The sequence below is a fragment of the Geotrypetes seraphini genome, chromosome 4 (assembly GCF_902459505.1).
Source record: "Geotrypetes seraphini chromosome 4, aGeoSer1.1, whole genome shotgun sequence".
Classification (NCBI taxonomy): domain Eukaryota; kingdom Metazoa; phylum Chordata; class Amphibia; order Gymnophiona; family Dermophiidae; genus Geotrypetes; species Geotrypetes seraphini.
This window is the reverse complement of record NC_047087.1, coordinates 293,924,469-293,949,088: the sequence shown is the minus strand read 5'-3', so window position 1 is coordinate 293,949,088 and position 24,620 is coordinate 293,924,469. Positions and strand designations below refer to the sequence as shown.

Genomic DNA, 24,620 nt, shown 5'->3' with positions numbered 1-24,620 from the left:
GGAGAAATGTCAATATATCTGCCCCAGGAACAGACAACTCTGTCAATGCCATTCCAACTAAAAAACATATCTCTAATAAGTAAGGATCATAATTTGTGTTCATAGCTAAGCTTCTGATCCTAAACTGCTGAATCAAATCATCAGTGTAACAGGGTCCCATAGCCAAAGGCATTCTGAATTTTCAGCACTGAGTCACATGGACAGTAATAATTGATTAATAAATAAAACACAGTACATCTGAAGTAGTATTTCATTCATAAAGAGAAAGCTTGGGAGTGAGGTTGGAAACTGGCTTGTTTGGCCCTTCCAACCAAAAATGGGTTTCACTGTCTCTGATTTCACGTAACCCCCCCCAAAAAAAAAACCCCAATCAAACCTAGTTCTGTTGGCAAATTAAAAAGGGAGGCCATTTTCTGTTCCATTTAAAAAAAATATATTTTCTGGAAGCAATTAAAAGGTTTCTTCTGTAAGTGAACAAAATATTCAGTCATCCCTCCACACAAACACTTCTGTTTCCTTTGTAAAATAATAGAAAAACGAAACCTTATTACTTCTATATTTACTTGGTGGTAGAAATTAATGGGGGAAAAAAAAAGATTCTCCCCCTCCTCATGCAAATCTTTGTTGTGCAGAGTTTGAGTAGCTTATCAATCCCGGAGAAAACTGGAGGCTTTCTAGGTTGTGAGGACACCTTTTTATTGCAGCAACAGCAAAGATGGTGGAGTACATGAATGAACCCTCAAGACCACATTAAGTTCCTTCTGGTCTTGAAAGCCTACTGAAGAATTCAAAGCACAGGAACAAATGATTATTATATATGTAGGAGATGCATACAGGCAGAGAAATACTATAAACTTTTTTTTTTTTTTTTTTTACATAAAGTAAAAACAGAAAATGGAACATTCCACTGTTGTGTATACATGTTTATTTAAAGAATATTGATAAAGTGACATGAAATCCAGATTACGAAGATAAATCCTGCATAATCTGCTATTTTAAATGTAAAGAAAGGAGAAGAAAAATTAAACAAACAAAAAAAAAATCTGTGAGAGCTATTTAAACCTTTTTACAATGTAATTCCCTCAGCATTTTCCCCCCCTCCCTCCCCCACACCTTTTGCACAAAAGTTTAGAATATTCAAGGCTTCTATAACTTTGGATACCAATGACCCTTTGACAAAGTTTCACCATGAAGGGATGACGTATTTTCTTCCCTACCCCTCCTCCCCTGCAGCAACTTTCTCCACTAGGGTGGGGAGAGAGCAGCTGATAACTTTGGAAGCTTACTACAATTCAGACCAGATTAGCTGTCACACCTGACTAATCTGGCTACCTTTCTATACCAGAGACAAAAAATAAAAATCTGCTCAGGTACAACTATATTTTCAGCTCTTCATCCACCCACAAGCCAAATTCACTTTTCCTTCTCCTCTCCTTCATTAGGAGTTTTAAGTCAAAGGGGATTCTGACAGGCCCACATCTGCTCTATCAGTTTCAACAACTGCAACAAGATTTGGTTGGGTGAGGCAGGGCTGGCCAGTGACCTTCCATCGATTTAACAGTTTGTACTTTTATGGATAAAAGTACTGAGAGTTACCAGTGAAAGGTGGATAGTGTACCATGAGATAAAATAGAAACTATTCAGTTAAACAGTCTTTTGGGTGTGGGCTATTTTCTCCTCAGAAACACAAGACAATATGCACTAGGGTGAAAGACTGACACAGAACTTATTTTAAAGCTCATGACCAAATTTTATTTTTAAAAGTACTTCCTGTCTACAACAGAAATTCTTTCTGCCGCATTGAAACATGATTTATTAAACTCAAACATGTTGAAACTTTCAGCCAGTCAAGACATCTGACTGAGAGGGTATCCCCAAAGCACTTTATAAATTTTGAAACATAATTTGCAATCCCTTTCTCTAACCTGCCTTTTAAATGAAAACCCAGGTTTTATTAAGCTAAACAATCTAAACCAGGCATACCCAAGCCTGACAGCCCAAAGCATATACCGTACACTTGATGAAAACAAAGCAAAAAAATAAGTTGTATCAGTTACAATGTTCCCAATTCAGTTACCCGCAGCAAGGAGAAACTCTATATATGTGAAAATAATGAGGATTAATGTTTCAGCTCAGTTTTAAGGTTGCTCCATAACACATGGGCAATTACAGATTTTGGTTTCTAGAAGGAAGCATGTAAAAACTAAACATAACATTTTCCTTCACTACCCTGTGCTCTCTCCCTTACTCCCTCTCCAGTCTGGCAATCTGTGCAGAGTTTGCCAACTTGAAGTCAAAACCCTTTAGCAGCTCAGGAATTTATTTATTTTTTTTTTAGTTCAATTGGAATTTATTTATTTAAAGCAAGCCCACTTTAGGAAGGAAATAACTTGGCAAGGACCACATATATGCACCAGGACGAAGAGTAACTACTTCTTTAAACCAGTCGTCATTTGTCTACCAGTATCTGTGGGGAAAGGCCTGTGCTGTAAAATCCCAAACAATATAAGAAATCCTTTTTCTCCTCTGCAAAACAAAAACAGCTGAGCAAACATGGTGTAGAAAGAGCTGAAACTTCTCCTTTTCCTAACAGCTTGATCAGTGCTGGCTCCTCATATCACTCATTAGGAAGGGGGGTGGGGGAATAATCTGAACCTCAAGTTTACCTGGTGGGAGTGTAAATATAGGGTGTGGAGAGGGGAACAATTTAAACAAGTCATCCCTTCAGAGTCAACCTAATTCTTAAGTGTGTTTGTCATATGTGGGAGAAACGACAGCGTTCTTCCCACTCACTTTCGACAGCGGTGCTTTTCCAAGTGCATGCGCGGCCTAGAGAGCTTTGGATCCCCCCCCCTAATCCCAGCTATAAAGCCCACCTTACTCCACACAGCCTGGTGCACACTGCTGTCAGTGTGACAGTTGTCAACAAAACATACATTTCCATATCTTATTGCTGTTGTGTTACATTATGGCATTGTTAAGGTTAATTAATGCTTCGTCAGAAAAAAAAAAAAAAAGTGCCTGGACCTTAGTTATGCCATATATACATACAGTTTGTTTCTTTTTGCTATGGTTGTGGCACACCAGATTAAAAATAAATTCAATAAAAATGGAAAAAAATAATTATATTGTCAATCTGTAAATAAAAACACTAGTTGCAAAGGAAATTTTGAATTGCACTTTTGCTTATATGTATCAGATTTGGAATGTTCTAAAATATTTTTAAATAAAGTTAAAGAAATTACTCTAATTTTAAGCTAAAAGACCATTTACCATTGAAGAGTTTGTGTGTGTATAATACACACATGAATCATCTTACTACTTCTAAACTTGGTCCATACATTATTAATTTTTTTTGAGGTGAACTACTCTTGTTTACCTCTTAACTGATTTTAAAATGTTACAGAATTACAGTTATAAAACAAATACCCTGTATTTCTTCTTTATTTACAAAGAGAGAGTGTTTCCATCAAACACTTTTTTCCTGATCCCTGCATGTCTGGTCAGATAACTTCCAACACCTGAAGATATAAAATAGTTTATTTATCGTAGGTCAGATTTCTTTTCAAGTACATTCCCCCCCCCTCCACCCACCCACCTTCTCCTATAGAAAAGGAAGGACAAGGAGGGGGAGGAGCTGGCCAATTCTTTGCCATTAGGCTACCACATTTATTTGAACACTTCTGTGTTCTAAAATTGCTTTCAAAATAAATACCTCCACATCTTAAACAGGAAATCACATTTTCAACAAAGTGCCTGTTACAGGAAGTTGCATCATCAAAGCCCAGGAAAGAACAAGCATGGTAGCACCCCTGCTAATCAATTTGCTGAAGTGTCTTTTCCCTTTTTTGGTGCAATGTTTCCTGCCTTTATGTATTTACAGATTTCTAAAAGCAAATGAAACATGATTCCAGTCTGAATGATAAGTGGCCTTTTAACTCAAAACCCAGTCTTGAAAATGTATGGGATTTGATGCTTACAAAACCAGAGATTGCAAACTAAGGTGAGAACAAAAGGGATGATGAGGAGAGACCCACTCTAAAAAAAGATTAAAGAAAGGCTGTCTTTTTTTTCACATGAACATAATGGTCACATGTAAGTACATAGAAAAAACAGTAACTGGAAGTAAAATGTGCATTTATTTTCTCCTTTGCTGTAAGAAAGGCAGGGAAAAGGAAAAAAATCTAAAATAGAAGACACTTGATTTGACCTCAGAAACCATAAGTGAACTGAATTCATTTTGTTCTGATTTGAGAAGCAAAGCAGGCCAGAGGAGATAAGGAAGAGCAGAGCAGAGCTGGGTTTCTCTCTGAATGCATAATTAACAGGACTGTATTTTGTTTCATGGTTAACTGGTGACATAGTGTTTTGTGGATGGTTGACCATAGACTCTATAAAAATCCTGGCGGCCATGCTGCTGGGAAGCATCAATCCAATCTCTGACTGCGAGTCCTGGAAGCGACTGAGGTACAGAGGGAGCAGGAGGAAGGGGGTGCGAGTACTCTTGTGAGGATACTGTCCACGGAAAGTGGCTGGACCTGGGGTAGGGTTGGTGCCCACTGTGATTGGACACAGAGGAACAATAACAGTTGTCCACTGAGCAGACAAGAATTTTGCGCCCACCATACTGGGAGAGCACAGACTGCTGAGATGATGTGCTATTAGGGTAGTGAGATGGGTTGAAGACAGAACTGGAGTGGACTGCTTGTGGGCCACTAGGTAATCCTACTACGTGTTGTGTGGAGCTACAAGGCACCATGGGTTGTGCAGACTGACCCTCGCCAGCTGAAGCCCCCTGGCTTATGTACTGGCTACTGACAGTTCCAGATGCTGGCTCTAGGAAGCTGCCTTCTGGAAAGGCAGTGGAGTGCTTGCGTTTCTCAGCCCCCGAGTTGCTTACGCTGCAGGGATACATGGGGATGCTCTGGAGGAACGGTACTGGAGTGCTGAATGGACCTAGGAAGAAGAAAAAACATCAAGATACGATTTTAAGATGAAAACCCCTTTGGTCTAAACCCCCCCCCCCCCCCCAAAAAAAAAAAAAATACCCAACGATTATCTCATACTATGCCAACATCATATCATCCATACCCAATATTCTCTGGACAGGGTTTTTGGCCTAGAAGTTTCTTCCAGCTTGAATAGAAACCACCACCAAGGCCCAGATTCTGCAAACAGTACCATTAGCGTCCGTCATCTGCAAAAGTGGTTCCGTTCGCATGCCCATCATGCAACAGCACTGTTTTCAGAATCGCGACCATGTATAAAGTAGGCGCCAGAAATGTAGGTCAGGGGTTTACAGGCCTACATTTTCATCACCTCCTTTACATGAGAATTGCGTTCAAAGAGACGCCGAAGGATGCTTATGACAACTTCCCTCCTAAACCAAGCCTATTTTAGATGGAGGCTATGGATGCAGTTTGGTGGCAGCTTTAGTAGGCGTCTGTAGACACATTTTTTTTTCTTTTAATTGATTTTAAACAATGTGGTGAATTACCGCACCATTTATCACCAATTAAGTTATGCGGCAGTAAGGCACCTATCGCAGTCTTACTTTCAGCGCAGTTTTGAGAATTTAGGCTTAAGGGGTTACTGCACCATGGGTCTTCATTACAACTACCTAGATATCTAGCCAGTTAGGTTTTTGAGATAACCACAATGAAAATAAATGAGAACTATCTGAATATAATGAAACAGTATTTCATATTGTAGATATTTCATACTGTAGATGTTTCTTGTAGGCGTCCTGAAAACCTGATTGATTGGGTATATCCTGGGGGCTAGGAAGAGCATCCTCTGGAACTCTGCAATAGTGGGATCTAGTCTGGCCACTGAATGTCACTGTGTTACAACTCTTCACCCTGTAACTTATTATTATTATTTTTTTATTCAATTTTCTATACCGTTCTCCCTGGGGAGCTCAGAACAGTTTATATGAATTTATTCAGGTACTCAAGCATTTTTACGTCTGTCCCGGCGGGCTCACAATCTACCTAATGTACCTGGGGCAATGGGGATTAAGTGACTTGCCCAGGGTCACAAGGAGTAGCGTGGGTTTGAACTCACAACTCCAGGGTGCTGAAGCTGTAGCTTTAACCACTATGCCACACACTCCCCTTAGGTTATAAGATTTCTTTTGTTTGTACATTTTTATATGATACATTGTTCTCTGTGTACGTGTGGGATATTCAGTGCTTCTGAAAAATAAAGGACTCTCAGAGAGAAAAGTTTGTAGTTATTGTCTATACATAGATGTATGCATGAGCTCTTTAGACAATTGGGAGGCTCAGTGATGGTTGCAAGGTGCAATAACTTTACACCCCTCACATCCCAGGGCCTGCAAATGCTGCTTCCATAGCATCCTCAGCCCTGGTTGGTAAGAGCAGCAGCCTGGTCCCGAAATTGAATCAAAGTCTACTACAAGACTGTGTGTAATCCCTGCCATTGAGCCTTAGGGGCTCATCTAAAACCTGGCATTGTTATGATTGCATGCTATAAGAACAGTCTGTGGACTTCACGAGGAAATGAGTATCATATTATCCAATAAAATTAGTACCACTATAACATGCTCTGCTTCACTATTACAGTAACAAGGGGTAAATAATAATACAGAGATTGTTTCTCTATAAGAGCATGGTGAGATCATTTCTACAGTGCATAGGCTGTCACTTAGCCTTAATCTGTGAGTCACCCGGAGGGAAGAACCGGTAAACAGGATAACCTGCTCCTAGAACATGACATATCTTCATTCTCAGGGCATACCTGATAAGCTGCCACGGTTGATAAGTTTAATATTTGAGTTATATTTTAGGAAATCTAATTCCCATAAATTATGCTTTAATTACATGTGTTTATAACAGCAAGACAATAGAAAAAGCACAGTTACTTACCATAACGAGTGTTATCTGGGGACAGCAGGCAGATATTCTCACATACAGGTGACGTCATCCACTTGAGGCCAGTACGGACAGTTTGAAAAGTGAACTGCCACTTTAAAAAGCTTTTGGAGTGCTCACGACTATCTATACCGCGCATGCACAACTGTCTTCCTGCCCGAAGAGGCTCACGGTATCTCAGTTCCATAAGTAAGCTAAGAAGCCAACCAGAGGAGGTGGGAGATGTGAGAATATCTGCCTGCTGTCCTCGGATAACATCTGTTATGGTAAGTAACTATGATTTATCCTAGGACAAGCATGCAGCATTCTCACATATGGGACTCCCTACTTACTGCAATGGGATGGGGGGGAGGAGAGTTGGCCATTTAAGAGAATAAATTTTTTAACACTGCTTGGCCGAAGTGACCCATTTCATCTGGAATAGGATACCAAGCAATAGTGAGAGGTGAATGTGTGAACTGAGGACCAAGTAGCTGCTTTGCAGATTTAATATATGGGAGTGGAACTTAAGAATGCAACTGAAGCTGCCATAGCTCAGACCTTATGTGCTGTTTACATGACCCAGCCTGAGCATAGCAGAAGGAAATATAGGCCACAAGTCATGTGGAAATAGTTCTCTTGGTTACAGGCTGGCCCAACATGTTAGGATTAAAGGAGATGAATAGTTGAGGAGAGGTTCTGTGTGGCTTAGTCCTTTATAAATAATAAGCCAAGGCTCATTTGCAGTCCAAGGTATGAAGCGCTGTGTCTCCAGAGTGAGAATGAGGTCTTGGAAAGAACAATGGAAGGACAATTGATTGATTTAGATGAAATTCTGAGACTACTTTAGGCAAGAATTTTGGATGGGTGCAGAGGACTACCTTATCATGGTGGAAAACCGTAAAAGGTGGGTCCAACACCAAGGCTTAAAGTTCACTCATTCGACATGCAAAAAATATCACTTTCCAAGTGAGATATTTCAGATGAGCAGAAGACATTGGTTCAAATGGAGGCTTCATCAATCTAGTGAGAAGAACATTAAGATCGCAAACCATTGGCAGCGGTTTGAGAGGTGCTTTGAAGGCAGTAGGTCAAGAACCAAACGAGGAGACTAAGACCCACTAGAAAAACCTCTCAGCCTCCTACAAAACTGCCATCCTAGAGGCTAAGAAAACATACTACACACAACTCCTATAGAGAGTTCCAAATACAGATCTAAATGCCTATTCACCCTGACAAACACTTCTTCACTGCTGCCCAGGGAGACGGAAACAACCCCACTAACCTCGACAGCGAAAACCTCTCTTCCAGACCAAAATTGATGACATCCCCAACAAACTCGATAACACCCCTATCAGAAGCTCCCCCCCCCCCAATCCCCTACTCACACACTCCTGAAACTGTGCCAAATAGAACCCTCTCCCAGTTACACCCAGCCACACACAATGAGCGTCTTGAAACCCTGAAAGAGCTCAGACCCTACAACACTATCCTTGACCCCTGCCTGTCCAGCCTCTTTCTATTCACGGCAGATGCCCTAGCAGAATCTATCCTCCCCATCATAAACACTTCCCTAGCTACAGGGAAGATCCCACACAGCTGGAAATCAGCCATTATCACACCTTCCCTCAAAAAGCCCACCCTAGACCCAAACTTCCCTGGAAACTACCGACCAGTCTCCAACCTCCCTTTTGCCTCCAAACTCCTGGAAAGGATAGTTCTACACCGTCTACTACCATTCATAGAAGAGCAGGGAACCCTGGCCCTATCCCCCTTCCAATCTGGCTTCCAAGAAGGGCATATTATGGAGTCTGTCCTCCTGGATATCACTGATGACAGCTAGTCAATATTTGATAAAGGGAGCAATGCCCTACTAGTGCTACTCGACCTAAGCACAGCCTTCGATACAATCAATCACCAACTCCTATTACACCGACTCACAGACCTTGGCATCAAGAACGCCGCCCACAAATGGTCCACCTCCTTCCGCCACCAAAGAACTCAAACTGCACTACTAGGCCCAAGCAAATCTGATCCCAAACCCATCAAATACGGCGTACCCCAACCTTTACATTAGGCCAATCATAGATATTGCTCACAAACATAAGAACATAAGAAGTTGCCACCACTGGGTCAGACCAGAGGTCCATTGCGCCCAGCGGTCCGCTCCCGTGGCGGCCCATCAGGTCTGTGACCTGTGAAGTGGTTCCTGACCATTTCTGTAACCTACCTCTACATCTATCTGTAACCCTCAATCCCCTCATCCTTTAAGAACCTATCTAAACCTTCCTTGAAACCCTGTAGTGTGCTCTGGCCTATCACAACCTCCGGAAGCGCGTTCCATGTGTCCACCACCCAAAGGGTAAAAAAGAACTTCCTCGCATTTGTTCTAAATCTGTCCCCTCTCAATTTCTCCGAGTAACCCCTTGTACTTGTGGTTCCCCACAATCTGAAGAATCTGTCCCTGTCCACCTTCTCTATGCCCCTCAGGATTTTGAAGGTTTCTATCATGTCTCCTCTAAGTCTTCGCTTTTCCAGGGAGAACAGCCCCAGCATTTTCAACCTATCAGCGTATGAAAAGTTTTCCATACCATTTACCAGTTTAGTTGCTCTCCTCTGGACCCCCTCAAGTACTGCTATGTCCTTCTTGAGGTACGGCAACCAATACTGGACACAGTACTCCAGATGTGGGCGCACCATTGCACGATATAGCGGCATGATGACTTCCTTCGTCCTAGTCGTGATACCCTTTTTAATGATAACCAACATTCTGTTCGCTTTCTTTGAGGCTGTCGCACATTGTGCTGATGCTTTCAATGTTGTGTCCACCATCACCCCCAGGTCTCTTTCAAAGTTGCTCACCCCTAGCAGTGATCCTCCCATTTTGTAGCTGAACATCGGGTTCTTTTTCCCTACATGCATGACCTTGCATTTCTCTATGTTAAAACTCATCTGCCACTTTTTTGCCCACTCTTTCAGTCTCATTAGGTCTTTTTGCAGGTCTTCGCAGTCTTCCATGTTTCTAACCCTGCTGCAGAGTTTGGTGTCATCAGCAAATTTAATACCCTCACATTTTGTCCCCGTCTCCAGGTCATTGATAAATATATTGAACAGGAGCGGTCCCAGCACCGACCCCTGTGGAACTCCGCTCGTGACCCATTGCCAGTCTGAGTAATGGCCCTTTACTCCAACCCTCTGTTTCTTGCCTGCCAGCCAGTGTTTGATCCATCGGTGGACATCCCCCCTGCACCCCGTGGCTCCACAGCTTTCTAAGCAACACAACATTAAAATCCACTCCTGTGCAGATGATCTCCAGCTACTGCTCCCGCTGGGTGAAAACTGATCTTCCCAACTCTCCAAACTCCAACACTGCCTCTCTGAATTAAAGAGCTGAATGACAGCCAACAAACTCCAGCTGAACGCCTCTAAAACTGAACTCCTCTGGATCAGAAAGAGAGGCACCAACTTCACCCGCCCGATATTAACCTGGGAATCAACCTCCCTAACAGCAAAGGACCAGATATGCAGCCTCTGGGTGATACTGGATGGCCACCTATCCTTTTTGGCCCACATTTCACAAGTAGTCTCCACCTCCTTCTATTACTTACGACAACTACAAAGGATTAAGTGTTACCTCTCCAAACCCAACTTAACCTAGCTCATCTACGCCTATGTACTTTCTAAACTAGACTATTGCAACTCTCTCTTCAAAGGCATCACCACAAAGGAACTCAAATGGCTTCACCAGGTCCAAAATGCAGCAATCTGACTCCTATATGGCCTCAACTACCGTGACCCCACCTCTCCAAGCAGAACATTGGCTACCTATCAGGAAACGCTGCATCTTCAAAGCTCTAGTAATTGTTCACAAAAGATTCCATATCATAACCCCTACATACATAGCTTCCAAACTACACCAGTATACCCCCAATCGCCCCATTTGCTCAACCGTGGAAAGACAACTGCGCATCCCCATGGAAAATACCTCCAGATGAAAACAGCCTGGAAACGTTCATGCAGACATTTCATCCCTCAGCTCTGAAACCAGTTGCCTAATCAGATAAGATCTCAGAACTCACTGATGACATTCCAGAGAGCAGTGAAGACCATACTTTTCGAAAAGCAGTGAAGACCATACTTTTCAGCTGAACTGCGACAAGCAGCAAAGATTATTCTTTTCATCTAAACAGACTGACATACTGCCTCCCCCTTTCTGTAACCCGCCTTTGTGCCCCTGTATTTAATGACCAGTCTCAAACTTAGTCTCTTTGAAATTTCAACAATTTTCTCCTGTCGTACCCACTTCCTTAAGACCTGTCATGTCCCGCTTTTGTATAATGCCTGCATTGTGAATGTACTGATGTAACCAGTTCTGAGTTTCCGGGGGAGGGGGGGAACAGGCTAGAAATCGAAATAAATAAATAAATATTTAAAAGTATTTTCATAAAACCTAGAGACAAGAGGGTGTTCAGCCAGAGATTTATTGTTGACTGGTATATGGAAAGCACTGAGAGAACGCAGATGGACTCTGACTGAAGTGGTTTTAAGACCAGAGTTGAATAAGTGAAGTAGATAGTCCAACATTGAAAATATAGGAGAGGATATAGCATCAAGATGCTGAGGACTACACCATGCGGAAAATCATGTCCAATGCTGTGTAGGTGGTTTCCTGGATGCATTTAAAATGATTAACAGGATCATAAAGATCAGTGACTGTTGAGGTCAAGCCGAGAGGTACTAAGCTGTCAGATGTAACGACTGTAGGTTGGGATGTAAAAGAGACCCCTGACTCTGCGTGACAAGAGATGAAAAGATCTGCAGAGGTACTGGATCCTTGACCGTGAGCTGAAGTAGAAGGGAGAACTATGGTTGCCTGGGACATTAAGGAGCTATGAGGATCATGGTGATCGATTGCTGCTCGAGTCTGACCAATGTTTTAAGAATGAGAGGAATTGGTGGAAACGCATAGAGGAACTTGTCCGACCAATCCAGGAGAAAAGCATCTGTCTTCAGACGATGAGGAGAATATTGTCTGGAACAGAATTGAGTCAAAAAAATAAAGAGCAGGGAACAAAAAGAATTGAATACCAGAAGGTATCAAAACAGGGAGTTTTTATAAATTGTTTTAGAATTGTGCATTGCCTTGAATGTATGATTAGGCGATCAATCAAATTTTAAATAAACTTGACACTTGAAAAAGTCAATATGTATAATCAAAGCACATCCACTTCAAAACAAAAGCTTTACATATGGTAGGATTCAAGGGAATTTTCACAATTCATAGTTGATATAATGGCTAATGCTGGTTGGGACACTATTTTGTCCTATAATGAACAACAAGCGAGTGACATCAGAATTTCATTTCCAACTACAGAATTTCGGAACCAACTACATCGCCCACAGATTGAGATCAAGTTGAATCTTTGAAGAAATGTATTGTAAGGGCAGAGTTACATGCAGCAACTTTAGCAGAATACTGCAGAGTAAAACGGGGTTATTAATCATTGAAACCACAAAAACAGAATTAGATCAATAAAAGGAAGATTATTAATCACAAGTAGATACATTGCAAGCTTCCATTTCTGAGGATACATTTAGTAGTCAATTGCAGGATTTAAATAATAAAATCGATAATTTTAGGGCCGAGTTGAAACAAACAAAAATTTAAAAATTTCGCAGAGATGAAATGGATTACGTTAAGGGATTTATTTATGTTTGAACGGACAAAACTCGACAGAGCTACTAAATGACCAACATATAAGAAAACATCAAGTGATTATTCAGAAGACGACACACAGACTACTACCCTCAGCAGTAATACATCATCAAAAGTACCACAAAAGAATAATTTTTTGTCTACTTTGATCAGCCAAACTTACCAACAACCCTAGACTGTCACGTCAGAAGAGCCAGAAACCGTAATCCAAGTGTCAAACGTATTCAACCTGTTGAGCAGACCGCTGAGCCTTATAGAATTATCATTTTGAATAAAGGATTATCATTTGTACCTATTCATAGGTATGACCCATATTTGCTTGTTTAGATTCATTAGAAAACTCAAATTAAAACATTTTTTTTCAAAATGTTGCTTCACAGTCAGAAATGATATACACCAATAGACAAAAATCAATATGGTGTCCTGGACCCACTGATACTCATATAAAAGCTTTTGAGCAGTTGGTGGAAAAAGACATCAAGTTATTGGAGAGTCAGAGTGGGAAAGTAAGACACAATCTTACATGGGCACTTGTAACTTTGGATCAGACCATTATTATCCATCCTACTGATAAGGGTGTGGGGTAGTTGTTATGGATGCTCGAGCATATGTAGAAGAGGCCAAATAACTACTAACTGATGGCACATATTTAGAAATTGATCATGATCCAACAGAAGAATTGTCCCATTCCATTTCTCACATTTTGCTTCAGGCTTTGGAAGCAGGGACAGATTTTTCAAACTAAGGGGAACCACAAGTACAAAAGGTTTAGAACAAATGCCAGGAAGTTCTTTTTCACCCAGAGGGTGGTGGATACATGGAACGCGCTGCCGGAGGATGTGATAGGCAGAAGTACGCTACAGGGCTTCAAAGAAGGTCTGGACAGGTACCTAGAGGACAAAGGGATTGAGGGGTACAGATAGGAGTAGAGGTAAGGTTATAGGGACAGGATTAGAGGTAAATTATAAAATTAGTCAGAGACCACTGTTCAGGCAGTGGGCCTGATGGGCCGCCGCGGGAGCGGACCGCTGGGCAAGATGGACCTCTGGTCTGCCTCAGCGGAGGCAACTTCTTATGTTCTTATAATAATAAATAACTTTATTCTTCTATACTGCCACAGTGAAATGACTTCTAGGCGGTTCACATCGAAGAAGGCTGGACAATCAGCGAATTACAGAATGCAAGAAGTGCGGGTACAACTTATTACATAAGAAATAGATAAAAGGAAAATATGATTCTTAAGTATGTGGTATAGATCTCATGTATACAACCCAAGGAATAAAGCTGATCAATCTGCAAAATTTAGAATAGAGCTAGACAATGAGGCGAATTGCTGAATGAAGTGAATTACAGAATAAAGCGAGTTACAGAATAAGGCGGATTACAGGATAAAGCGAATTACTGGATAAGCAAATTACAGAATAAAACTGGATAGTCGGCGAATTACAGGATACAAGTAGTGAGGGTACAACTTATTAACAAGAAATAGTTAAAAGGGAAATATGAATCTTAAGTATCTAATTTAGGTATCATGAATGCAACCCAAGGAGTAACGCCGGACAATCAGCGAATTGCAAAATGCTGAAAGTGAGGGAACAACATATTACACAGAATTTAACAGAAGGAAAATATAACTTTATAGGTAGTAAGGCTACTGTTTAGGAGATGAATTTGTCAAACAGTACGGTTTTAATTGCTCTCCAGAAGGCGCCATAGGTCAGCCTGGCTCTATTGATGTAATTATGCAGCCAGGACTGCTGGTTACTTGCTTGGAACATGAAGGACCTGTACAAAAAGGATTTGTATTTGCAGCCTATGATCTTTGGGTATGTAAATATGTTACGGTTTCTGGTTGACTGTGTGGGGTTGTGTAGTACGAAATGTGGTAGTAGGTAAGAAGGTGCTAGTCCCCAGACCTGCTTGAAACAAATACAGGCAAACTTGAACATTATTCATGCCTCCATTGGCAACCTGTGTAACCTTTTGTAGTAAGGACTAATGTGGTCATTTTTCCTCAATCCGAAGATCAAGCAAACTGCGGTGTTTTGCACTATTCTTAATTTTTCTACTCTTTTCTTTGGGATACCTAGATAAACGATGTTGCAGTAGTCCAGAATTGATAGGATCAGAGACTGCACCAGTAATCTAAAGGATGTAGCGTCAAAGTATTTTTTGATGGTCCTTAGTTTCCACAGTGTACAAAAGCATTTCTTCATCACTAAGTTCATGTGGTCAGCCATGGTTAGATGTGTGTCTAGTGTGATTCTCAGTATTTTTATGGTTTTGGAAATTGGGTATTCGTGGCCGTTTAGTTGTAATGATATTCTGGTAATTTTATCCTTGGGGCTTGCCAAGAAGACTTTTGTCTTTTCTGTGTTTAGTTTCAGTTTGAAGTTGATTGTCCGTTTTTCAATTTCGGTCATTATGTGAGAGATGTGGTCTAGAATTTCATTTGTTATGTTATTTAAGGGAATTAAGATAGAAATGTCATCTGCATATATGTAATAGTTTAAGTTTTAACTTTTGTAATAGATGACCTAAGGATGAGATGTAAATGTTGAATAGTGTGGGTGATAATGGGGAGCCTTGGGAAACCCCTGAGGGGGTTTTCCATGGGCTAGAGTAATTCCCATTGCTGGCCACTCAGTATGATCTGTTTGTTAGGAAGTCCTGGAACCATTTCTTAACTTTTCCCGAGAGCCCCATTGCGTCTAGGCATAGTAGCATTATTTCGTGGTCTACTAGATCGAACGCACTACTAAGATCTAGTTGTAAAATCAGAGCACTTGTACCATTGCTAAAAAAAAACCATAGAGATGGTTAAGGATGGAAGCTATCTGAATCCTGATTGATGTTCACTAAGGATGTTAAATTTGTCTAAGTAGTAGATGGGGAATACAAATTCTTATTATGCAAACATCCTAAGTTGTCGGTCATTTACTTTGTGTCTAAAATTCATATGTCGTTGTTAAATCCTCCCTGCCACCCAATCGTTATAGGTATTGGAACCACTGTCAAAATTCATAGATCTGCAGTTAAAAGATCAAGTTCCCAAGATCTCCTCTTACGTTAAGGACACATTATGTTTTTGGATCAATATCATGATATTCCTCCTCAGGCTTTATTAGTGACACTTGATATAACAGCTCTTTATCCCAATATATCCCAGGGTTCATCAGTGGAAATCATTGAAAAGCATTTACATCATCTGGATCTTTCCATTGTTAGAATTGATTTTTTGGTGAAACTAGCTCGTATAGCTTTAAGTAAGAACTACTTCCAGTTCGACGAAAAATATTATATACAAATTAAAGGCACTTCCATGGGTGCAAAAATGGCGCCCACAGTAGCCTGTTTGTATGTAGCGGATTTTGAATAATCTTTCTTGTATCCATCCCATCATTATTCCAAGATGTTGTTTTGGAAGCGCTATATCAACAATATTTTTGTTGTATGGTTGGGTATTCAGTTGGAGTTAGATTTGGATTACACTAGTTAATCCATGTAACAAATTGATCTAACTTGATTCTGAGTAAGCAAAGATGGGCAGAGGAATTGGCTCCCTGGTGCTGAGTTGAAGTAGAAGGGAGAACCAATGTTGCCTGGGCCACCAAGGAGCAATGAGAATCATGGTGGCTGACTCTCGTTTGAGTTTGAAAAGAGTCTTCAACATGAGAGGAGTTGGAGGGAATGCATACAGAAACAGGCCCGTCAAATCCAACAGAAATGCATCGGCCTCCAGACGGTGAGGAGAGTCTGGAGCAAAACTGGGGTAACTTGTGATTGTGGGGAGCCACAAATAAGTCCACTTGTGGAGTACCCCATTGAGCAAAGATGGGATGGAGAGCTGCAGAACTGAGAGTTCATTCATGAGGCTGAAGAATTCTGCTAAGGTTGTCTGCTAGGGAATTCTTCTCCCCTTGAATGTAGACAGCCTTCAAGAAAAGGTTGCGAGCAGCTGCCCAAGTCCAAATTTTTTGGGCTTCCTTGCATAACAGAAGAGAGCCTGTGCCTCCTTGTTTGTTTATATAGTACATCGCTACTTGATTGTCCTTGCGAAGGAGAAGGACTTGAGGGCATAGATGATGCTGAAAAGCCTTGAGCTCTGAGCTTTAAGAGACTGATGTGAAACTTCCGCTCCCTGGTAGACCAAAGACCTTGGGTCTGAAGATCGTCCAGGTGATAAGGAGATGCGTCCATCGTTAGTACCTGTTGATGAGGGGGCAAATGAAACAGAAGATCGCTAGAGAGATTGGAAGAAGTCAACCACTATTGAAGCAACTGCAGAAGAGATGATGTCACAGAAATATGTTTAGAGAGACGATCTGTCGCTTGAGACCACTGAGAAGCAAGGACCCATTAAGGTGTGCGAAGATGTAGCCTTGCTAAGGGCGTCACATGAACTGTGGATGCCATGTGGGCTAGAAAAACCATCATGCGTCTTGCTGAGATAAATTGAATTTGAAACGTCTGTTGACAGAGGCAAAGTAATGTGTTCATGCGATCTGGAGGGAGAAATGCTCTCATTAGAGTGGTGTCCAGGATTGCCTCTATGAATTATAGATGTTGAGTCGGAAGTAGGTGTGATTTGGGGAAGTTGACTTTGAATCCCAGAACCTGTAGAAAGGAGATGGTTTGAGATGTGTTGAGGAGCACTTCCTAAGATGAGACAGCTTTGATCAACCAGTCATCCAGATAAAGAAAGACTTGCAGGCCATGCGAACAAAGAGATGCAGCCACTACAATCAGGCACTTCGTGAAGACCCTGGGAGACGATGCCAGTCCGAAAGGAAGGACTTTGTACTGCCGCTGATTGACTTGAAAACGAAGATATTTGCGAGAAGCCATATGGATTGGTATGTGAGTATAGGCTTCCTTAAGATCCAGAGAGCATAGCCAGTCATTCTAATCCAGAAGAGGAAAATGAACAGCAAGGGAGAACATCCAGAATTTCTCCTTGACTAGAAATTTGTTGAGATCTCTGAGATCCAGAATGGGTCACAGTCCTCCTGTCTAAGAGTAATGGGAGTAGAAAGAGGAACTTCTTCAATGGCATTCAGCAGAAGAAAGGATTGAAACTCCTGAAGAAGAGGAGAGGACTGCACAGGGCCCGAAACAGATTCTCTTGGAGGATGATCTGGAGGCAGGGTGTGAAAATGAAGAGTGTAACCCTGACGAAGGATGGTCAACACCCAGAGATCTGTAGCAATGAGCTCCCAACAATTTACATAATGCTGAAGCCGTCCTCCGATCGGCAGAAGTAACGGTTGAAGAATGGGAACTGTGGCTATGCTCTTGAGGAACACGTCAAAAAGGCTGTGTGGGTTTTTGTTGAGCAGCCTGTTTCTTAGGTTGTTGTTGATGTTGTTGCTGCTTTTGCTTCCTAGGCTGAGAAGGAGCAGGGGGTGCAGGCTTAGCAGAAAATCTGCATTGAGAAGAAGATGCAGGCCTGAAGGCATGAGGTGGTGGAGGCTTTTTCTTAGGCTTGACCAAGGTATCCCACCTTGTCTCATGAGCAGACAATTTTTGGGGAGCAGAATCCATAGATGGTCCAAAAAGTTCATCCCCAAGACACGGAGCGTTAGCTAAACGATCTTGGTGGATGAAATCAAGTTCGGAGACATGGAGCCAAGCAAGGCGTCTCATAGCCACCGACATGGCTGCCGCTCGTGAGGTAAGTTCAAACCATATACTTCCTCAATTGTAGAACTGAAGCAATAAGATGTTGAAAAGCTTGAGTTTTGCGTGAGGGAATATATTTTTGAAAAGATGAAAACTGCTTAACCAGATGTTTCAGGTAGAATGAAAAATGGAAATTATAGTTTCCAGCTCGGTTCGCCAACATAACATTTTGGTAAAGGTGTTTACTGAATTTGTCCATTGCTTTACCTTCTCTGCTAGGTGGTAAAGAAGCATAGACACTAGCGCCTGCAGACTTCTTCAAGGTCGATTCCACAAGAGATTCATGAAGAAGCAGAGGTTTAACAAACTCAGGTATAGGAACCACTCTGTACAATGAGTCAAGCTTTCTAGGAGCCACAGGAATGGAAAGTAGAGTCTCCAGATTTTTATAGAAAGTCTCACGCAGAATGTCATGGACAGGAAGCTTCAGCAGCTCCTTTGGTGGCTGGTCATAGTCTAGAGCCTCCAAGAACTGCTTACTATATTTGGAGTCCGCCTGCAGTGGAATAGAGATCTTCAGACATCTTCAAAAAACCTGGAAAAAGAGGATCTCTCAGAAAAAACAGCAGGTTGAGAAAACACTGAGGTGAATCTGAACTGGCCACGTCATCAGAAGAGAGTAGTTCCTGTTCAGAGTCTCCAAACAAGTCTGAGTCCTGAATGGAGTGAGGCCGGTGTGGAAGGCTCAAGATGTTTCATCTTATGAGAGGCCTTCCGAGACCTTACCGGAGTCGCTTCTCTAGATGTCTGTGTAGAAGATGACTAGTGCCGTGGGACAAGATCAATCGGCTCCCATGCCGATGGTCTCTGCACCGGTGGAGCATCAATGTAAAGTATGATCAATGTCGCTATTTGCTCAGAATGGACCGGCACTTGGAGAACCAGTGTCGACCCAGTTTGGGCAATCGATGTCGACATGGGCATAAGTGGGTCGGTACCAGCATTTGAAAATGCTCACCCAATTCCTCCCTAAGTAAATTGTCAATCTTTTGCTTTAAGGAAAGAACCGGTGCTATTTGCTTTTTAGCCGGTTTCACTGGTGCTGCACTCCAGCCCGGCGATGAGGCGGCCGATGTCGAGGCACTCACTGAGATCGAGACCGGGCACTTATGGGACTTTTTTGAGGTTGGCATGACTTGGCTCAATGCCTTTTGACCTGAGTTCCAGAAAGGGTAGGGGAAGGCTTCTAAGCTGGCTTACCCATAGAAGATTGCGACACCGGAGATGTTTCTGCCAGTGTTGAAGGATGTGGTGTCGCCTTGGTCAGCGCCGAAGTCGGTAGTGATATTGGCTCCCCCTCCATAGCGGCACCGAAAATAAGTTTCTGTTGAAGAAGGCAGTTTTTTTTAAGTCCTCTTCTGAAGAGAAGAACACCGGGTACCAGTCTCCGGGCAGTGCTCAGGTCCCAAACACTGGAGGCACCAGCAGTGTAGGTAAGTTACCGATATGGGCCAAGCACAGTGACTGCATTTCTTAAAACCCATCTGCGGGCTGGACATCGACGGAAAGACCTCCCTGGTAAGATTAAAATTGGAGGCCAAGGTGGTACAACAGGCCCCGCCAGGCCGAACCCGCGAAAGAGAAAAAAATGAAATTATTATTTTTTTAAATCAAGGAAAAGAAATAAAGTTAAACGAAATAATGTTTGAAAAGTCACAAACCGTGAGAGCAGGAAGGCACTCGCGCATGCGAGGTGCAGACTATCGAAAACTTTCTAAACACTTAAAGTGGCAATGCACTTTTGAAGTGGTCCGTACTGGGGCTCTATCGGTGGCTTCGCCCAACAGTGAGAATATGCTGCCTGCTTATCCTGGGATAAATTTTATTACTTTACACTGCCTCCCAGTTGAGGTCAGAATGATGTTTAAATTGAACTGACTGATTTTCAAAATTCTGTATGGTTTGATCCCTCAAAATATGTAGCATCTTCTCTGTATTTCATTGGCCACTCAATATTGTGAAGTTTGAAACAATGCTATTGTAGTTTCCAAGCCCTAAGGGGGTTACTTCAAAAGGAATGTTTATATCTTTATTTTCTTACCAAGCAGAATCAATTTGATCTACTCTTCCAAATGAAATAAGATCTATTTCAAACTTGAGCACTTTTAAGAAAGCGTTAAAGACAATCATGTTTTGAAGATATATCTTGTGTAGGTGATAAATATATGATTTCTTATATGTAAAAGCCTGCTTACTTTGACAAATTCTAAATTTATTGATCTAGCTCGTTTATAATATAATCCGGGATCCGGAAGGTTCGCCCCCCACATTTCGCCCCCAGCAATTCGCCCCTCACATTTCGCCCCCCACATTTCGCCCCCAGACACATTTCGCCCCCACACATTTCACCCCCACACATTTCGCCCCCCGGATGTTTCGCCCCCACACATTTCGCCCCCACATTTCGCCCCCACACATTTCGCCCCCGTCTCGGAGCGCAAATCCTTACCTCGGAGCGCAAATCAGTCCAGCTACTGTTGTGAGCGCGAGAAGCCAAGGGGGATCGAGGCTTGGCCAAAGCGAGACAGCGTCCCGCGAGAGCTGTGCGCGAGCGAAGCCAATGGGGGGGGTAGGGAGTCGAAGCCTGGGGATGAAGGGGGATCGGGGCTTGGGCCGAAAGGGAACATGAGCTGTGCGCGAGCGAAGCCAAGGGGGGGTAGGGAGTCTAAGCCTGGGGATGAAGGGCGATCGGGGCTTGGGCCGAAAGGGAACATGAGCTGTGCGCGAGCGAAGCCAAGGGGGGGTAGGGAGTCGAAGCCTGGGGATGAAGGGGGATCGGGGCTTGGGCCGAAAGGGAACATGAGCTGTGCGCGAGCGAAGCCAAGGGGGGGTAGGGAGTCGAAGCCTGGGGATGAAGGGGGATCGGGCCCAAGGCCAGAGCGAGACAGCGGAAAGGGATGAAGGGGGATCAGGGCTTGGGCCGAAAGGGAACATGAGCTGTGCGCGAGCGAAGCCAAGGGGGGGTAGGGAGTCGAAGCCTGGGGATGAAGGGGGATCGGGGCTTGGGCCAGAGCGAGACAGCGTCCCACGAGCGTACGCCGCGCGCCTCCGACGAGCCGCAGGTCCGCCGAAAGGGAACATGAGCTTATCCCGCTGGAGCGCGCTGATAAGTGCAGCAAGGCCTGAAGTAGGGGAAAACGCTCAGGGGCGAAAGGTGCGTGGGCGAAATGTATGTATAGTCGCCAGTGCTAAATTCGGCCAATCTGGCGCCAATGACTTTGCAAAATTCACCAGAGCTTCTATAAATATGACATGTTCTTGCCTCTTGGTCATTTAGTCCTTTCGATTTCCTGATTAACTGATCTGTGTAGTGATTTATTTAGTTATGGAATCAGTTCTTTCAAAGCGTGGCAAGAAGAAGCTAGTTTACGAAAATCATATTTATGTATTCTCTAAACGAACAGCAGATGACAGACATGCTATTTGGGTATGCGAAAAGCGGTCAAGGTGTAAAGGACGCGTTTGGACTGAAGGAATTGATGGCGAAGTTGTGAAAATCGTAAATATACATAATCATGCAGCACAGGCAGCAAGGCCTGAAGTAGTTCGATTAATCAATGAAGTTACTTCCAGGGCAAGGTCGACACAGGAGACGCCACAGCAGATTCTTAGTGAGGTCATTTCAGGCAGCCATGCAAACGTTGGAGCGCTTCTGCCTAGAAAAGATTCGCTAAAGAGATCAATTCGATCGTCAAGACAAGTCGAGGGTATGCCGCGGCTGCCTCAAACCATTGATCAACTCGTCATCCCGCCAGAATTTCAGGAGATCATTATCAATGGCGTCCAACAGCAATTTCTTTTGTGGGACTCGGGTAAACTTTTCTTTTCAAGCTATTAGCATTATGTACTCGTACATGTAGGCGTTATTTGCTCGCATTTTATATCACTTTGTGGCACATAAAATGGCCCAAAATTTCTTAATTTATTAGAATTGGTCAAACAAGTATGTCTGAGTCTTCTAAGCCGTTTTAAGCGTTATCTTGAATTATTGTTGCTATATAATCTTCCACATTTAATTTTACTAAATTACTTGGTACAATTTTTGGTAGAATTTTAGTAGAATTTGTGAAACATTCCATTAACGTAATAGCTCAAAAAAATGAAGAAAAAATATTTTTTTTGTCTTTCGGAATTTTTTGATGCCAGCGAATAGAGCTCGTCGAAAAATGGTGTTTTTTCTGCACCCCTGACTATTTCTGACCCTTTTTTGGACTTTGAAAAGCCCATGTATGTCCCGTCCCAACTGAGGGGTTTCCTCCATCCACCGCCTAAATTTATGCCTAAATTATTTTTATTTTTATTCAGGGACTGGAACCAGCCGAATATTGATATTTGGAACGAGGGATAATCTCCACTCGTTGGCACAGAGCAGTGAATGGTTCGCTGATGGCACGTTTTCTACTGCACCAGCTTTGTTCGAGCAGCTTTATACGATTCATGCAGTTCACGGTGGTGTCATCATTCCAGCATTGTACGCGCTGTTGCCGAACAAGACCCGAACAACCTATCGACAGATGCTGCAGCAGCTTAAGAATATGCAGCCAGGTCTCCAACCGCAGCAGTTGATGACCGATTTTGAACAAGCTGCAATTCAAGCGTTTGAAATCGAGTTTCCTAACATGGAGAAAACAGGCTGCTTCTTCCACTTGTCGCAGTCAATATGGCGAAGAGTTCAGAATGAAGGATTGAAAGTGCGCTACCAAAATGACCACGAATTTGCCCAGTGGATCCGCATGATACCAGCTCTTGCTTTTCTGCCTCCGGCCATTGTTGTGCAATCATTTGAAGAGCTGCTGGAAGATCCCAAATTTCCAGAAGAAGCACTACCCATTGCCAACTATTTCGAGGACACCTACATTGGTCGAATGAACCGAAGAGGACGCCAGAATCCATTGTTTCCAGTTGTGTTTTGGAATGTTCATCAACGAACGTTGAAAGGCCAACATCGGACGAACAATGACGTCGAGGGCTGGCATCGCAGCTTTCAAGAAACCTGCGGCTCACTTTTCCCCAATATATACCGCTTCATCAACTGCTTGAAAAGACAGCAAGGCCTTCACAATTTTGAAATCACGCAGATTATAGCAGGCAATCCTGTCAATGCGCGAAACAAGAAATACGCGGCTATTTCTGCAAGAATTCGGCGTATTGTGGAGGACTTGGACAATCGAAATTTGATCGACTATCTCAGAGGAATAGCATACAATTTTGAATTTTGATTGACGTTCACTGTATTTCATTTTACTTGTTATTTGACTGTGTTGTGTTTGGACTGTTATTTCATTTGACATGTTAGTTTTTGTTCACTTTATCACTTCATTTTACTTGTTATTTGACTGTGTTGTGTTTGGACTGTTATTTCATTTGACAGGTTAGTTTTTGTTCACTTTATCACTGTATTTCATTTTACTTGTTATTTGAATGTTATTTGACTGTTTTGTTTAGCACAGTAAAAAATAAAAAAAATTAAATCATAAACATCACAGAAATCAATGACTTCGCTCTGGGGATAAAGGAGACATCTCCACCAAATTTTCGATTTTTGAAACAAATCACCATTTTAACATGATAAAATGAAGCAAAAAAAGTTAATTATGTATTTTGGTCCTCTCAAATTCAGAAAAATCCTGTTTTAGCCCAGCCTCTTGTTTCCAACAGTGGCCAATCCAGGTCATGCCCAATATATGCTCTCTGCAAATGGTGTGCACTCTTCACAGGGAGCGCATATTCTTCATGGTGCATAAAAGAAGCCAAAATGTATACAAATTTCAAGTTTATTTAGCTTTGATATACTGCGTTAATTACCAAAGAGGTTTACATTGTACAAAATTTAAAATATAAGTAAAAATGGGGTAGTAAAAAGACAGACTGCATGGTATTAAAGACAAAACACGCTAAAAGGGGAAAATGGTTGGGACACATTGCATAAAAAGAAAGGGGCATGGGGAAAAGAAGAGGGAGAAATGGAATGTCTGATATGTGGCCATTGCCTGAGTCTCATGAGTAATTAAACCTAGGTATAGATCTTTAAAGAGAAAGGTTTTGAGGCTAGATTTGGAGTTGTTGCAGTTAGTTTCCTGCCTTGCTACAATCCCTCATGCCATGCTTGCCACACAATGTTTAACGTTCCATGTGTGCATGACACACATAGCACGGAGCTCTGGCCCAAGCCCCGATCCCCCTTCATCCCCAAACTTCGACTCCCTACCCCCCCTTGGCTTCTCTCGCGCTCACAACAGTAGCTGGACTGACCTACCCCCCCTTGGCTTCGCTCGCGCACAGCTCATGTTCCCTTTCGGCCCAAGCCCCGATCCCCCTTCATCCCCAGACTTCGACTCCCTACCCCC

The 24,620-nt window shown here is 42.5% G+C and overlaps 1 protein-coding gene across 1 annotated transcript in view; it reads right to left on the bottom strand.

The window, feature by feature from the left end:
- Positions 1 to 855: 855 nt before the first annotated feature.
- The window catches only part of TRIM8 (tripartite motif containing 8), a 180,951-nt gene continuing 157,186 nt past the window's right edge, over positions 856 to 24,620 (bottom strand). Inside the window, exon 6 of the mRNA XM_033940735.1 lies at positions 856 to 4,956. Within this exon, the coding sequence (XP_033796626.1) occupies positions 4,349 to 4,956 (608 nt within the window). The 3' untranslated portion in view covers positions 856 to 4,348. The remainder of the gene's footprint in view (positions 4,957 to 24,620) is intronic.